General features: G+C 38.7%; 1 protein-coding gene across 1 annotated transcript in view; it reads left to right on the forward strand.

Moving 5' to 3' along the window:
- The window catches only part of SLC38A6 (solute carrier family 38 member 6), a gene marked incomplete at both ends in the record, with an annotated part of 73,347 nt that extends 60,870 nt beyond the window's left edge, over positions 1-12,477 (forward strand). The window contains 8 exons of the mRNA XM_080707572.1: positions 2,316-2,381; positions 2,620-2,673; positions 4,510-4,589; positions 4,939-5,039; positions 10,391-10,515; positions 11,652-11,796; positions 11,901-11,995; positions 12,397-12,477. Coding sequence (XP_080563698.1) covers positions 2,316-2,381; positions 2,620-2,673; positions 4,510-4,589; positions 4,939-5,039; positions 10,391-10,515; positions 11,652-11,796; positions 11,901-11,995; positions 12,397-12,477 — 747 coding nt within the window. The remainder of the gene's footprint in view (positions 1-2,315; positions 2,382-2,619; positions 2,674-4,509; positions 4,590-4,938; positions 5,040-10,390; positions 10,516-11,651; positions 11,797-11,900; positions 11,996-12,396) is intronic.
- Positions 12,478-15,544: the final 3,067 nt, after the last annotated feature.

Consider the following 15,544-nt stretch of genomic DNA (forward strand, 5'->3'; position numbering starts at 1 on the left):
TGCTGAGAGGTTCGCTAGGTACCTGAGGCTGGCTTTGAACCTGTGCGATCCTCCTGTGTCAGCTCGTGTTCCCATGTTTTGTCTTCAGCCCACACAAGGGCTCCTGCAGATCGCCCCTCTTTGTTGCTGGGTCTTCCGTTGCTTTCTAGGACACCATCTCTAGCTCCCTGTTCCACCATGCAGGCCTGGGGTTGGGATGGATTCACTGTAGTAACTGAATTTATGCTAGTATAAAATCAGGCTACTAATGAAATTTTCTAATTAATGACAAAAATAGTGATTATGTCCTATTTGGGGGATTATTTAGGTGTGTATGTGTGTGTGCCTGTGTGTGCCTGTGTGTGTCTGTGTGTGTTGTGGTACTGGGGATTAAACCCAGAGCCATTCTACCTCAGAACTATACCCCTAGCCTTATTTTACTCCTTATTTGGAAACAAGGTCTCACTACATTGCAGATGGCCTTGGTTTGCTGAGGCTGGCCATGAACCTGTGATCCCCTAAATTACTGTCTCAGCCTCCCAAGTACTGGGATTACAAGTGTGTGTCACCATGCCCATCTTCGAAATATTTTTATTTGAAAACTTAGACAAATGAGGTAGCTCATATAGAGAACGTATCTCTTCTGTTTAAAAAAAAAAAAAAAAGTACTTGGTGTACACAGTAAATGCTCAGTAAATGGTTGCTGTTGCCAGCAGCACCACTTTTACTAAGAGGAAAAGGTGAGAAACTAAATTCAGAGCTGTGTCAGCATGGCAGAGATAGGGACCAGTAATGGCCTTTGTTCTCTCACCCCATCCTCATCCTGTGTGTATGTATGTTGGGGTACTGGGAATTGAATCTAGAGGCATTCTACTTCTGAGCTACACCCTCATCCCTTTTAATTTTTCATTTTGAAACGGGGTCTCACTAAGTTTTTGAGACTGGCCTAGAACCTGCGAGTCTCCTGCCTCAGCCTCCCAGTACTGGGATTAAAGGCATGTGCCACCACCCTCATCCTCATCCTTTAAAAAAAAAAAAACTTTCAGAAAAAAAAAAGATGGAAAAAAAATGGCGACATTGTTGCTTTTTATTTCATTTTTTCCTCTTGGTAAATTAATCACTGAGTTTTATTTTGTATTGAAAATTTACTTAGATGGGCTAGGTTGCTCCTATCATCTTGTACTCCATTAAGATGTATGACTACAATCTACCAATGAGAGAAAGAAGGAAGGAAGGAAGGAAGGAAGGAAGGAAGGAAGGAAGGAAGGAAGCTAGTTTACCTAAAAATGTGTCAAAGCTGTTGGCCCAGTTTATTCTTAAAACTCTCTTTTTTTTTTTCCTTGTTGAGATTTTTAATTAAGACTTTTAGTTCACTCATTAACTTAATCCTAAATGTATATATTTTCTTTAGATTTGTTTTATCACTACATAAAATTTTGATTGAATTTGCTAAATCCAAAACGCGATATATACCAAATAGGAATAGTGTTTACTTATTGGTCTCCCACGAAGGACAAATACTTCCTTTATTCTCTCTTGCCTCTTTGTATGCTGGGATTCAGCCTGGAGCAAACATTTACAGAGTAATTATGTGCCTGAAACAAGGGCAACAGTGGTGATGTTGACACAGCCACAACCATAGGTCTAGGAACAGGATGGCCACAATTAGGGTAAAATCCTGAAACATTTTCATTGATTATTTCTGGGAAACAGCATCCCTCTGGATTTGTTTAATGTTTTGTCTTTAATTTAGTTTTACCAGCTGGAGTTCCCTAGCCATGTGCTCTGATTCTAGCCAGCTTGCTGCACAGTCACCAAAAATAATACAAATCTGAAAAAGTAAGGAAGGAGAAGTAATTACTCATCAGAAACCTCTGTGGTCTCTCTTTGCAAAAGTCACTGCATATTTCTGTTTATGGCCTTTCCCCAAACATCTTATAAATATTTTTCTGTCTGCTACTGACACAAATAATCATATTTGTATGCCATTGACACTGAAGATATGTTCTCCTTTTAAGTTGAATTAAAAAAAAAAAATACCCTGATGTCCCTGGAGTTCTGACAGTTGTTAGGAGAGTACTCTCAGTCTTCAGGGGGGAGATGTCCATTAAGCAGATGTGAAGCGCCATTCTTCCTGTCCCTCTCCTACCACACGTGATCATGTTAAATGATGACCCCATTCTAACGGGGAAAATCAAAACAGCAAAGAATCTTCTGTTAGTGTATTGTTTGGCATAGTTTTAGATTAATTAAAATAATGCTGGCCTATTTGAAATAAATTTCTTATGAATATTGTTAGAGAAATAATTGAGTACCAATCATATTTATTCTTACAGATAATAATTAAAAAATGGTCCATCCCTTGTCCTCTGACATTAAATCACATAGAGGAATTCTTCCAGGTAATAGCTTTTTGTTTGTTCTTGCTGTTGTTGTTCTTGATACTTTTAAACTAAAGAGAGGAAAAAGCAGCAAATTATTTCTTTCTAATAAAAATGTAATGGTTATGTGCATTTTGGAACTTTACTTTGGAATAATTTGATTTGAAAGCCTAGTAATAGTAAATTCATCATTTTGTCAATGTCTTCTGACTTTTAATAGCTGTTGGTTTCTCTTTTTCCCCTCAATACTCTTAAACAGATTTCAAATGCTACAGATGATTGTAAACCAAAGCTCTTTCATTTCTCCAAAGAGGTGTGTAAGTTATTAACAGATACTTTTGGTTGATTTTTCACATTTCAAGTTTTAAGAGATTTGTATAACAGGGTCTCTTAGGTCTTTGTACCTGTAACTAATTAATTTTCATGAAAGTGCTAAGTATAGGATTGCCTACCAGAAGAATAATATTATTTAACACAGGGTGGCCCATTATGAAACAGCCACCTCCCCCTCTCCCAATTTGGCTGGCCTTTAAATGGAGACTGTTTTAAATGGGCCTCTGCCTAAAAGAACAGATTTACCGAATGTCTGGTCTGGCCAATAAGGTCCTCTGTGGATACAGACTTCCTGTTGCCCTCTGGACTTGTAAAGCTAAATAGCCAATTACATCAAAAACTCCTCCCCTGTGAGTAGAACTTTGGTCTGTAGCTAAACAGCCTCATCTTTGGACCTGAAATTGAGTCCTGCCAGTATATCTTCTGACCAACATTCCAAAGTTGAAATTTATGGTGCCAGGAGTGGAGAGTAGAACAAGTCCCCTTGCTTTCTCTAAAGAGCCACAGGGTCCTGGACATGCATGCAAGAGAACCTGAGCATCAGCAGAGGAGACAGGAACCACCGTCTGGATAGGCTCTTCACCAGCACTTGCAGAAGAGCACAAAGTCTTTCTTGTTCCTTCAAGTTTCTTCCTCTACACTTTCGGATTCTGCCAAAATGCTCTTTTGTAGGTCCCACATGCTAGAATCCCCTCTGCTCATGTACAACTCTTACTGTAGAATGCTAGTGTGGTTATTCCTCCAAGCAGATTTTTTCCTTTTTATCCCTAGTTTTTAAGTGAAAACTGTCTCTCTGGCCCCACAAGGGAGATTACCACATCTTTTACATGACAAAGACCTCCATGAGCCTCGAAGATCTAGGTCGGGTAATTGACAAGCCCGGAAATTGAGCAATATATGAAATGGAGAATTTGTGAATTAAACTCTCATTCCCCTAATCCAGCCTCAGGAAACACTACAGCTTCTTCCTCTCCAACCCCTCTTCAATATTTTAGGAGTCTAGCCATTATATCCCAAGATAGGTCTTCATCTGGAACTTCTTTAGCTGAAGAGCCTAAAGCTAGTTAAGGAAAAATATTTTTAGAGCAGAAAAGGGAAAACAAATTACCACCATGCATTTGGTAAAGGCCATATTTTCATTTAGATGGTAACTTTTTTGTTTTATAGCTCCCTCTGGCTCTTGTTAAATATTGTAATAATAAAAACAAAACAAAACTTGGGCTTATATATTCCATGGGATCTGAGAGAGCTTTTAGCTGTAGAATAAATGATGCTCATTCTGACTGAGGGGGATGCTGGTCAAGATGGCTGGCAGCACAAGGTATGTGGTCAATAGTTTTGGTATTGCCTTGGGTTGAGTTTGTAAAAGCATATTCCAAAGCATTAGCAAGTATCACTACTTAGGGCAATGAGATATATTTAAATTATGCATACATTAGGAATGACTGAGAATTATAGTAAGAACATTTTGAAAATGTTATTTTTACCTTACCTAAATATTAATTATCTTACCTAGCTCATTTTTATCTTACCCAAATAATATAGAAATGGTGATTATAATAAAGCAGAATGGTATGGGATGGTAGCTAAAAAATATTCTGGCTAGAATAGGAAAGCCAAATATTAAGTAAACTATTTGCTGTTGAACATAGCTGTGTCCCTTTCTCTGAAAAGAAAAAAAATCTAATGAAGAGATGATTTATGAAAGATGAGGTAAATTAAAATAAATGTTTTCTAAAAAAGAACTTTATTGTCAAATGAAATAGAAGCTTCACTAGAGTAGCATTAATAATTTTGTCCTTTTGGGTTTTTTCAGAGTGCTTATGCTATACCAACCATGGCGTTTTCATTTCTCTGTCATACCTCAATACTGCCCATATACTGTGAACTTGAAAGGTAATACAGAATCCTGAAATATTTTAGATGTTTTAAGTGTGTCTTCTTACCTCCAGGGCTTTCCGACAGAATGACATCTCATTTATTAATCCTTTCCTCTCATCACTGGATTCTAAGTATTAGTTTAAAATGAAACAGAGCACGGCAGCCAAGAATTAATTCTAAGTTGAGAATGTTTCCTGGAAGTGTAATCCTTGTGTACTAATTTCAAGTGACTAGTTCTAACACATAGTTGTTGATACATTAGGTCTTGAATGAAGGAGGAATTGACTTAACTGGCTTGGGAGGTATTGTTTCTCCAGCCTTAATTTAGATCACTAATTGTACTTTTTCCATTTTTGTCTTTTAGCCCCTCAAAGAAAAGAATGCAGAATGTAACCAATACAGCAATTGCTTTAAGTTTTCTCATTTACTTTATATCTGCGCTCTTTGGGTATCTCACTTTTTATGGTGAGTATATATTCTGTGATTATAGATGACAAATTATTATATAGATGATCTTACATCTGGTACAGGCTTTCTTTCTACCTTTCTTTAGTAAGTTAATTTGTTCAGGCCACCAGAACACAGTGCAGTATTGTGGTGGCTCTAGGGGCCTTGTAAAATTGATTCTGTTTCTCTTAGAAAGATGAATCAAGTTTAAGACTAAAGACTTCATATGAAAAAATTTTTAAACACCTGAGTAAAACTTAGGGACATTAATATCTTCCTGATTCTTTAGTTTTAAAAATTGCATATTCTCTATATTATACTCTAGTTCAGAAGTCTGGGGATCAGGAGAGTGAATCATCCTAATTGTAAAAGGACAAGTTGAAAAAGGAAAGAACTTGACACTGGACTTTAGTTGTGTGCTTAGATGTCAGACATATCTGCCTTCAGACTTAATTATCATAGGATTCATCAGATATGCAGTCTGTGGTTCACCATGACCTTTCTCTTGAATTCCTTTAACCATACTTTAAATTTTATAAAATAAAAGTTAAATTCTCTTTTATTTATTTTGGAAAAATTCCCTGCTTGGTATGTTGGTTTTTTTCCTCTTTTGATAAGAACTTCAGGAAACAATAAAACTTAGAAGTCTAGAACAAGAAAAAAATTGTAAGCTCTCTTGTTTAATTTTCAAACATACTTGTTTAATTTGTGAACAAAGACATTATAAAACAAGTTAAGCTCAGTTTGTCAAGTCCTAAATATACTTTTAAGTTTATGAATGCTTCTGTAACAACTCTGCAGGCCAGTGGATGTTACTCCTTGGGTAATACTTAACTATTAGGACTCTTATTTTTTGGTTGATACTCTAAACACATGTTTCAAGCTTTAGACATCCATGATGACCACTGATGGCACTTTACTTATCTCCCAGAGTTTTCCCAAGTTTTAGGACAGTGTTTACTTGAACTGATACATTTTCTAACTCTCTGGAAAGAATATGCATTTTGAAGTACAGCAAATTTGGCTCCCAAAGTCCTGTACTGTAACTGGCTCTGTGACCTTCAACTCTGTAAGAAAGGGCTAACCACAGAGGGTGATGTCAGGGCAGAGATGAGTTATATGTAAATGCTGGCTATAGTGTCCAGCAGGGGAGTCCTTCGCAAATGCAAGTTACTGCCAGTGGTGTGCTGCTGTTACACTGTCATTGGAAGCAGTGGATGCTAACAAGCTATTTTGTTGAGCGAACACTAAGTGTCAGGTACTTTACATTTGTATTGCCTTACTTAATCCTTGTAACAACTCAACAGTTTTACAAAGTGGTATAGGCTCATTTTTGTTGGCAAATATCTACAGCTAATGAATAATGGAAGTGAGATTTGAATGATGATTTGTCTTTCTGCAAATCCAATGCCTTTATTAGCTGTATTTCCTCGTCAAAAATTATGATATAAAATCCTTCTCTGGTCCCAAGTTTTTGTTACAGTGAACTTATGAGAAAATCTGATTTGGTTAAGATCCAGGCCTTTCTATTCACTGTATGTGTCCATCTATTCATCCATCTATTCATTATTATTGCTTAAACACAAAAGCTGAAGGTTTTCATCATGTAAACAAAATATTTCCTAAATAGAGCTTTATTTCATTATCAAGTAATGATATCTGTGATTTAATCCTATCTCTATAATGCAGATTCTTCAGAAAATTCAAATTTTATGTAATGGAGAAATGCACATTTAAGAAAAATCACACATGCCAGGCATGGCAGCTCATGCCTGTAATCTCAGTACTTGGGAGCCTGAGACAGGAGGATTCCAAGATTGAGGCCAGCAAGTGGTAATTTAGGGAGACCCTATTTCAAGATAAATAAAAAAAGGGCTGGGGGTGTGTAGCTTAGAGGTAAAGTGCCCCTGGACTTAATCTTTGGTTTGAAAGAAAGAGAAGGGGAGAGGAGAGGGAAAGGAGAGAAGGAGGAAAAAATAGAGATAAAGAAAACAATTACAATAGGGAAGTAGATGGTAGATAGCTAGACACACAGATGGAATCATTAAAAGTCATTCCTTTTCCAAAGACGGAAGATGCAGATACTGCCTTGCTCTTCACGATGATTCTTTTTTGCATTTTTAGCCATAACCAAGAAAAACCTTTTCTGGTATGTCTCTATGAGAATAATAAGAGCTTTCTGTCTTGTGGAAAGAAATTGTTAGTTGGGCCTAAGATCTTATCAGAAGGGCTAGCCTGAAGTTAAAACTTTTGATTCATCTTTTTAGATAAGTAATTGAAGCCCAGAGAGTTAAGTGACCTGTCACGGAATTAAAGGCAGGTTTCCTGAATACTGATCCAGTATTCTTTCTGTTACATTATGATAATCTTTGTAAACTTCCTACGCTGTTTGGCAGTGTGTATTAAACAGGACAGCCTCATGCCTTCCGTGGTGTACAGAACTTGTAGAGACCACCAGCAGGTCCTTTCTGAGATTTGGAGAGATTTATTGGGATCCAGAGAAGCCTGTTGTGCTCTATCCCTTACATATGTTAAGGCTCAGTTAAGAACACAGAATGACTGGCTCAGAAGAAAGGCTTTCATCCTAGGAAAAGAGAAAGTGGACATGTGACATATATCTTGAATTTGTAATCAATCTAGTTCCTCGGGCTTCTAGAGCTGCTTGGACTCCTTTATCCACAACTCCCAAGATTAAGTTAATATCTAATTTTTGTCAGATTAAAGGGACCTATAAATATTATGTAGATGAATAGTGTTGGCTCTAATTGCAGATGTTAAAGCATTATGTGGTGATGAAGAGAAGTGTTCCTCTGGTGAGCCAGGTCAATGCCCAAATGTTGCATAATAACCAGACCTTTTAAAGTCTATGAGGTTGTTAAGCAAGAAGTGTTAATAGCTCACTTTATGATTCAGAAAATGGAAGTAAAATAGTTTGCCATGTTTCTCCAAAGACTCACAAGTATCTCACGGATTTGGAAATGGAATCCAGATTTCCTGGCTCTTCCTAGTTTCCTGCTTCATCCATTAGTCCCATATTGTGTGAATTTTGTCCATATACTTTAGACAATCCATTTATCTCCGATTTCCATTATCGCTAGTCTAGTTCAGAATCTTATTACCTGTCAGTGATTTTGAAAGTAGCCTTCCCACTGTTATCCCTGTTTTGGGTTTCTTCTTCCTGCCTGTGCTTCTTTAGTTGTGATCACAATATACCCCTCTTCCTAAGTCGTTATCGCATCTCTGTAACGTGCCATTGAGTCTAAGCCCTACAGGGGCTGCATCACAGTCTTCCGTGCCCGTCCAGCCTGGTCCCAGCGCCTCTTGGTTCACGGTATTTCAGCCGGGGCGGTGCTTCGTGAGCTTCGCATTTCCTCACACATGCGCATTCCATTCACCCCTTCAAGGCGCTGCCTGCGCTGCTCCCCACTTTTAGATAAGCTCTTCCCCACATCTTTGAATGTCAGCACACATTCATTGACTCACTTATGTTCCCAGTAACTCTTTTGGTCTAGAGCAGTTGCTAGTAACTCGTAATGGGATTTGAACATTGCTCAGTGGTGTCCATCCGGAATCGCCATAGCTCTTGGTTTAGACCTCCTTCGGCCACTTACGTGTTTTATGTGTGTATACACATTCTGTTATGTCTCTGTGTGCTTGTTTCTCTCTCCTTTAAATGTTAAGGTCCTTGAAAGCAGAGATGTATTTGGATTTTTTAACTTCCCCTAAAGCATCCTTTTCACATCCTTGCATTAGTCAACTTTTGATCACTGGGACCAAAATCCCTCACAAGAGCCAGGTGTGGTGGCGCACGCTTGTAATCCCAGCGCTTGGGAGGCTGAGACAGGAGGATCGCACAGGTTCAAAGCCAGCCTCAGCTACTTTGTGAGGCTCTCAGCAACTTAGTGAGACCCTGTTTCCAAATAAAGTATAAAATAGGTCTGAGAGTATAGCCTGGAGGTAGTAAGCCCCTGGGTTCCACCCCCAGTACCACCAAAAAAAAAAAAAAAAAAAAAAAAAAAAAAAAAAAAAAAAAAATCACTGCCCAAAGGCCTCACCTCCGAAGCTCTTTGTGGGGGAGATCATGCTTTCAACTCATGAGCCTCTTGGGGGTATCCCAGAGCCAAACCATAGCAGACCTGCACTCTCTAACGGAACGCACTGTGCTGAGTACAGACTGACCTTCACCACAGGCACAGAGCTGCCACGTCTAAGCACCAGCTCGCTGCTGCTTCTGGCCTGGGGCGAAGGAGACACTGAGCGTGGAAGAACACTGAGGCTGAAAACCGGTGAGCCCGCAAAAGCCCGCCTGTCGCCTGCCTTGCTCGGCAAGCCATTTCCCTGGCAATTCCTTCTCTCTTTCATGGAATCCACAGATGAAATGCGGACGATGTCATGTGCACAAAATTCTATGAGATTCGAAAAAAAGAATGTGATATTGAGAAAAAGGTCCTAGTTTGAGCACCAACAAACATTAGGTTTACATCTTTGCCAGCTCCGCCCCTCAGTGTGTGATCTTAGACAAGTGATTTAAGTCTTTGTAACTATTTACCTGGCTCATACTGTCACAGGCACCAGACTCATCAATGCATGTGAAAACACTTTGTTCCAAACCTGCTGGTTGTGGGAAAGCTCTAAAGAGATATTTTTAAATACACATTCATTTTTATAATTTTGGAGATGCTGTCTATCCTGGTTTCTAATTTCATTAAAAGATAAAAAAAAATAGGACTATACTTTCAGGAATATATTTAAGCTGGGCATGGTGGCACATGTTTGGGGGGCTGACACAGGAGGATCACAGGTTCAAGGTGAGCCTCAGGAACTTAGTGAGACCCTGTTTCAGAATTTCAAAGAAGAGCTGAGCTTGGTGGTACATGCCTGTAATCCCAGTATTTGGAAGTCTGAGACAGGAGTTCAAAGCCAGCCTCAGCAACTTAGTAAGTCTCTCAGCAACTTAGCAAGACCCTGTTTGCAAATAAAAAATAAAATACGACTAGGAGCATAGCTTGGAGGTAGAAGGCCCTGGGTTCCATCCCCAGTACCACACACAAAAAAAGAAAAGATGAAAGAAAGAAAAGAGAGAAAGAAAGAAAGAAAAGAAAGGAAAAGAAAAGAAAAGAGATAACAGGACTGAGGGTATATACGGAGTAGACTACCCCTGGGTCCAACCCCCAGTGCCACACACATGAAAAGAATATATTTAAATAATGTCTTTGTGTTTTATAGGATAGGGAAAAGGCCAGAGATGGATTTGATAATGGGAATCTGAATCTATTAACATCCATTAGTGCAATGGAAAATTATTTTGCCATTGACATCTTAGTGCATAGTTTATAATGTGATTCTCATTATTGTTTTCTTATTTACAGACAAAGTGGAGTCAGAATTACTACAAGGTTATAGTAAATACTTGCCACATGATGCTGTTGTCATGACTGTGAAGCTATGCATACTATTTGCTGTGCTTTTGACGGTCCCTCTAATCCACTTCCCTGTAAGTACGCTGAAGGGTTTTGTTGCTTCATGTAGTGGCTCCCTAATACGGCAACACTAATTCTTTGCAGACTAGAGCCTTTGAATCACATCGAGCCTTGTATATCTCATTCATTTGTCAAGTAATTGATCAAAGACCTCATGCATATGGCCCCACGAAAGCACAAAAATAACAGTAAACCACTAAGCTAATTTGTGCTTTCTGAGATTGAGTTTAGATGTATGCTTTCCCACAACATTGTTTCCAATTTAGAGACTATAATTCTTCTAAAGACTTGGGGTTTTTCCCCTTCTCTGTATTCTGTTTTCAGAAGAATGAGCACGAAGAGGAAAAGTCAAGTCAGCAAAAATAAGCTCCTGCTAGTTTATTGGGGATTTATTTTCACACAGACATGCTAGTTTAATCTTAGTCAAAATATTTTATTTGCTCCAGAATTGTAATGCAAGGGTCACAACAGATTTCCCTTCTGTATTTAGTTACTGTTATACATAAGGATCTTAAGACTTTCTGAGAAAGTGAAAAGAAACTGGCTTTGGGTATAAATGCTTGTGCATGGATGCCTTGAGTCTTGCAGTCAGTTTTTGAGGACCAGGCCTTCAAGATAGGTTGTTCCTCCCTGCATACACCGCAGTGCCAGGGATCCAACAGGGGCCAAGCTTCTGTAGGACATAATCCCTGCTGTTCACCTTAGCAGTGGTCAGTGTAATGAACCATTCTTCATATTTACCATGCTGTGAACAGATAAAACAGTAAATTGTACTTCTTTCTCATGACATGATTTCTTATGCTATTTTAAACCTTTTTTTGGTTAAATTTAATGAAAAAAACCTTTGAGATCTCATGACATGGTGTTATTGTTAGATTTTTTTTAATTATCCAAACTAAGAAACTGCCCTTGAGGTGTTTTTTCTAGAATGAAAGCAAAATAATTTTTATGAGGTCACATAGAAAGTTTTATGTCAACACTTAGTTTATGTGTATAAACACTTGATAGTAATAGTGTATGCTATATTTTTGGAATCTAAATGGCTTAGAGACAAGGTTACCATGGTTACCATGCATGTGTTTCTCTAAGCAAATATTTTGCCTTTGATGCTTCCTCCTTGCTTAAATTCATTTCCTTTTCTCTTCTACAGGCCAGAAAAGCTTTAATGTTGATGTTTTTCTCCAATTTTCCATTCTCGTGGATTTGCCATTCATTGGTCACTCTAGTACTCAATATCATCATTGTTTTACTTGCACTGTATGTTCCTGACATTAGAAATGTGTTTGGTGTAGTTGGTAAGTTTCCATTTTAAAAACATTTGCATAATAAAATGGATAAAGATGTCATTCCACCTCATACCAGAATCCAACATCTTCTTTTTCTTCCTTCCAACTTACAGGTGCCAGTACATCAACCTGTTTGATTTTTGTATTCCCAGGACTGTTTTATCTTAAACTTAGCAGAGAGGATTTTCTCTCATTGAAAAAGCTTGGGGTAGGTTGTTTTTGTTTACTTCATTTAAAACTTCTACACTAAGCCAGGCGTGGTGGCGCACCCTTGTAATCCCAGTACTTGGGAGGCTGAGACGGGAGGGTCGCAGGTTTGCAGCCAGCCTCAGCTACTGAGTGAGACCCCCCTGCAAGTTAGTGAGACCCTATTTCAAAACAAAGAATAGCATTAGGCCGGGGATGTAGCTCAGAGGTAATATGCCTCTGGGTTCAGTTCCCAGTACCATTAAAATAAATTTTAATTTATACTCAAGGAAATAATTTGTCATTTTATATTATTTTATATACATTAAAATTAATATATCACAAAATATAAAATATGCTATTGAAAAGGATGAAGGTGTACAAAATACTCTTAATTTTTCTTTATTTTTTTTATTTTCACAGGCTCTTGTTTTGCTCATCTCTGGAATTTTGGTTGGAAGTTTTAGTTTAGCACTCATCATTTTTGATTGGATTAATAAATGAAAGAAATCTTTTCCTACCTCTTATGAAGAATAATTTACTTCCATTAGCAAGAAAGAATAATTCCAGGAGGAATCTTGGATGAAAAACACATTTTTATGAAAATTATTTACAGAAAATCAGAAGAATACAATGGCAGTGTGTAGGGGGAAATAGAAATATGGTAATTCAGTCAAAATAAGAAACTCAAAATGCCCTTAAATATATTGAATCAATATTTCATTTGGGACTTTTAAAAAATTAAAAGATCAGCTATGCATGGTGGTGTACTCTGATAATCCCAGCATTTGGGGGGCTGAGACAGGATGATCACCGTTCGCACACAGCCTCGGCTACTTAGTGAGGCCCTTTGCAGTTCACTGAGACTCTGTTTCAAAGTAAGAATAAAAAACAGGGCTGGGTGTGTAGCTCAGAAGTAGAATTCCCCTGGGTTCCATCCCCAGTACTGAAACAAACAAACAAACAAACAAAAAGACCATTATTTTATAAGAGCTTTTTTTTTTTTAAATGGTACTGGGGGTGGAACCCAGAGGCTTTTCTACCTCCAGGCTATATTCCCAAATTTATTTTATATTTCATTTGGAAACAGGGTCTCACTAAGTTGCTGAGAGCCTTACTAAGTAGCTGAGGCTGGCTTTAAATCTGTGCAATCCTCCTGTCTCAGCCTCCCAAGCACGGGGACTACAAGCGTGCGACACCATGCCCGGCTTTTTAAGAGTTTTATGTTTTCACAAATATTGAGCAGTAGGTACAGAGAATTCCATATACCTCTTGCCTTCAACACAGCCAGTTTGCTCTATTGTTAGTGCTGTGTGTTAGTGTGGTGTATTTGTTACACTTATGAGCCCATAGTGAAACATCATCGCTAAAGTCTGCAGCTTACTTTTAGTCCATCTGTGGTCACCGCTAGCCGCCGTCATGTTGTGCTGGCTCCATAGCCTTGCCTCTTCCAGAAGACCATGTGATCGGGATCATTTTGCCCATATTTTAATCAGGGCAATATTACCTAATTGTTGAGCTAGAAGCATTCTTTGTTAATTTTGGATGCATATATTTTCTGTGTGTGTGTGTGTGTGTGTGTGTGTGTGTGTGTGTGTGTGTGTGGTTCTGGGGGTGGAACCCAGAGGCTTTCTACCTCTAGTAGTATGAATCCTTTTCAAACTGGCTTCTTTCATTTACCAATGTACAATTGCGTTTTTTCCATGTCTTTTTGTAGCTTGATAGTTCTTTTCTTCCTGACAGTATTCCAAATGATACTGCACTGTATGGATGTACCATTTACCTTTTATCTAGGAGAATGTCCATTTACCTGTTAAAGACCTTTTGATTGCTTCCAAATATTAGCAATTAAGAATAAAAATCCTATAAGTCTTGTGGACATGGTTTTAGCTTCTGGGAATAAATACCAAGAAGCATAGTTGCTGCATTGTATGGCGAGTTTATTTGGTTTGGGTTTGGTTTACAATGCTAGGGATCCAGACCAAGGCCTTGTGGGTGCTAGACAAGTGTTTACCAATGAGAAACTGCCAGCTGCCTTCCAGAGTGCTTGTAACATTTCACATTCTCATCAGTAGTGAACAAAAGTTCCAATTTCACATCCTCTCCTGCATTTATTTGGTGGTGTGACTGTTTTGAATTTTTGCCACTGTAATAGGTGTGGAGTAGTATCTCATTGTTTTGTTTTGTGGTACTGGGGCTGGAACCCAGGAGCATTCTACCTCTGAGCTACACACACCCCCACCAGCCCTATTTTTTATTCTTTATTTTGAAACAGGGTCTCACTGAGTTGCAAAGAGCCTCACTAAGTAGCTGAGGCTGTCGGTGAGCCGCGATCCTCCTGTCTCAGCCTCCCAAATGCTGAGATTACAAGCGTGCGCCACCACGCTCGGCTCATTTTTTTTTTTTTAATTTGCAGTTCCCTAAAAACATGTTGATTATCATCACATGCATATCTGACTTCTGTATATCTCTTTTGAAGATGTCCTTTAAACACTTTTTCCCATATTTTAATCAGGGCAATATTACCTAACGGCTGAGCTTAAAGCATTCTTTGTTAATTTTGGATGCATATATTTTCTTTTTTGTGTGTCTGTTTGGTACTGGGGGTGGAACCCAGAGGCTTTCTACCTCCGGGCTATACTCCCAGACCTATTTTCTATATTATTTGGAAACAGGGTCTCACTAAGTTGCTGAGAGCCTCACTGAGTAGCTGAGGCTGGCTTCGAACCTGTGCCATCCTCCTGTCTCAGCCTCCCAAGCGCGGGGATTACAAGCATGCACCGCCATGCCCGGCTTGATGCATATCTTTTCTAAGATATGTCCTATAAAATTTTTTCTTACTCTCCACTATTGCTGAGTATAATTTCATTGTGTGTGTATACCGCAGTTGTTTAATCCATTTAATCTGTTAGTAGATACCTTGGCTGGTTCCATAGTTTGGCTCTTGTGAATTTTGCTGCTATAAACATGCGTGTACATGTATCACTATAATATTCTGACTTCAGTTCCTTTGCAATGGTTCTCAGGAGTGTTATAGGTGGGTCATATGGTGGTTCTATTCCCAGTCTTCTGAGGAACCTCCACACTGATCTCAGTAGCAGCTAGACTAGTTTGCAGTCCCACTGACAGTGTTAGAGTTTCTATTTCCCCACATCCTCATCACATTTATCACTGTTTATATTCTTGATAATTGGTAGGAAAATGGATGGAATTAGAAAATATTATGCTAAGTGAGATCAGTCAGTTTCAGAAATTGAATAGTTGTGTGCTTTCTCTCAAATGTGGGAGCTAGAGAGAAACTGGGTAACAAAAGAGACCCCAAATAAAGAAGGAGAGACTCCAGAGGAGTGATGGGAAGGGCCTAGGGGCGGAGAGGAGATGGCGATGTAATGAAGGTAACAGTTTAAATAATGCCATGTACCTATGCAAAGTTATCAATGCCAGTCTCGATGACATACGCAGAGAAGGGGGGACCCACGGGGAGATCCACCAAGTGCTGTGTGCATGTATATTCCTATCACTCTGCGTACCTCAGTGTGATGTATAATTACAGTACACCAATAAAAGTTTT

The sequence above is a fragment of the Muscardinus avellanarius genome (assembly GCF_963383645.1).
Source record: "Muscardinus avellanarius genome assembly, chromosome: 12".
NCBI classification, from domain to species: domain Eukaryota; kingdom Metazoa; phylum Chordata; class Mammalia; order Rodentia; family Gliridae; genus Muscardinus; species Muscardinus avellanarius.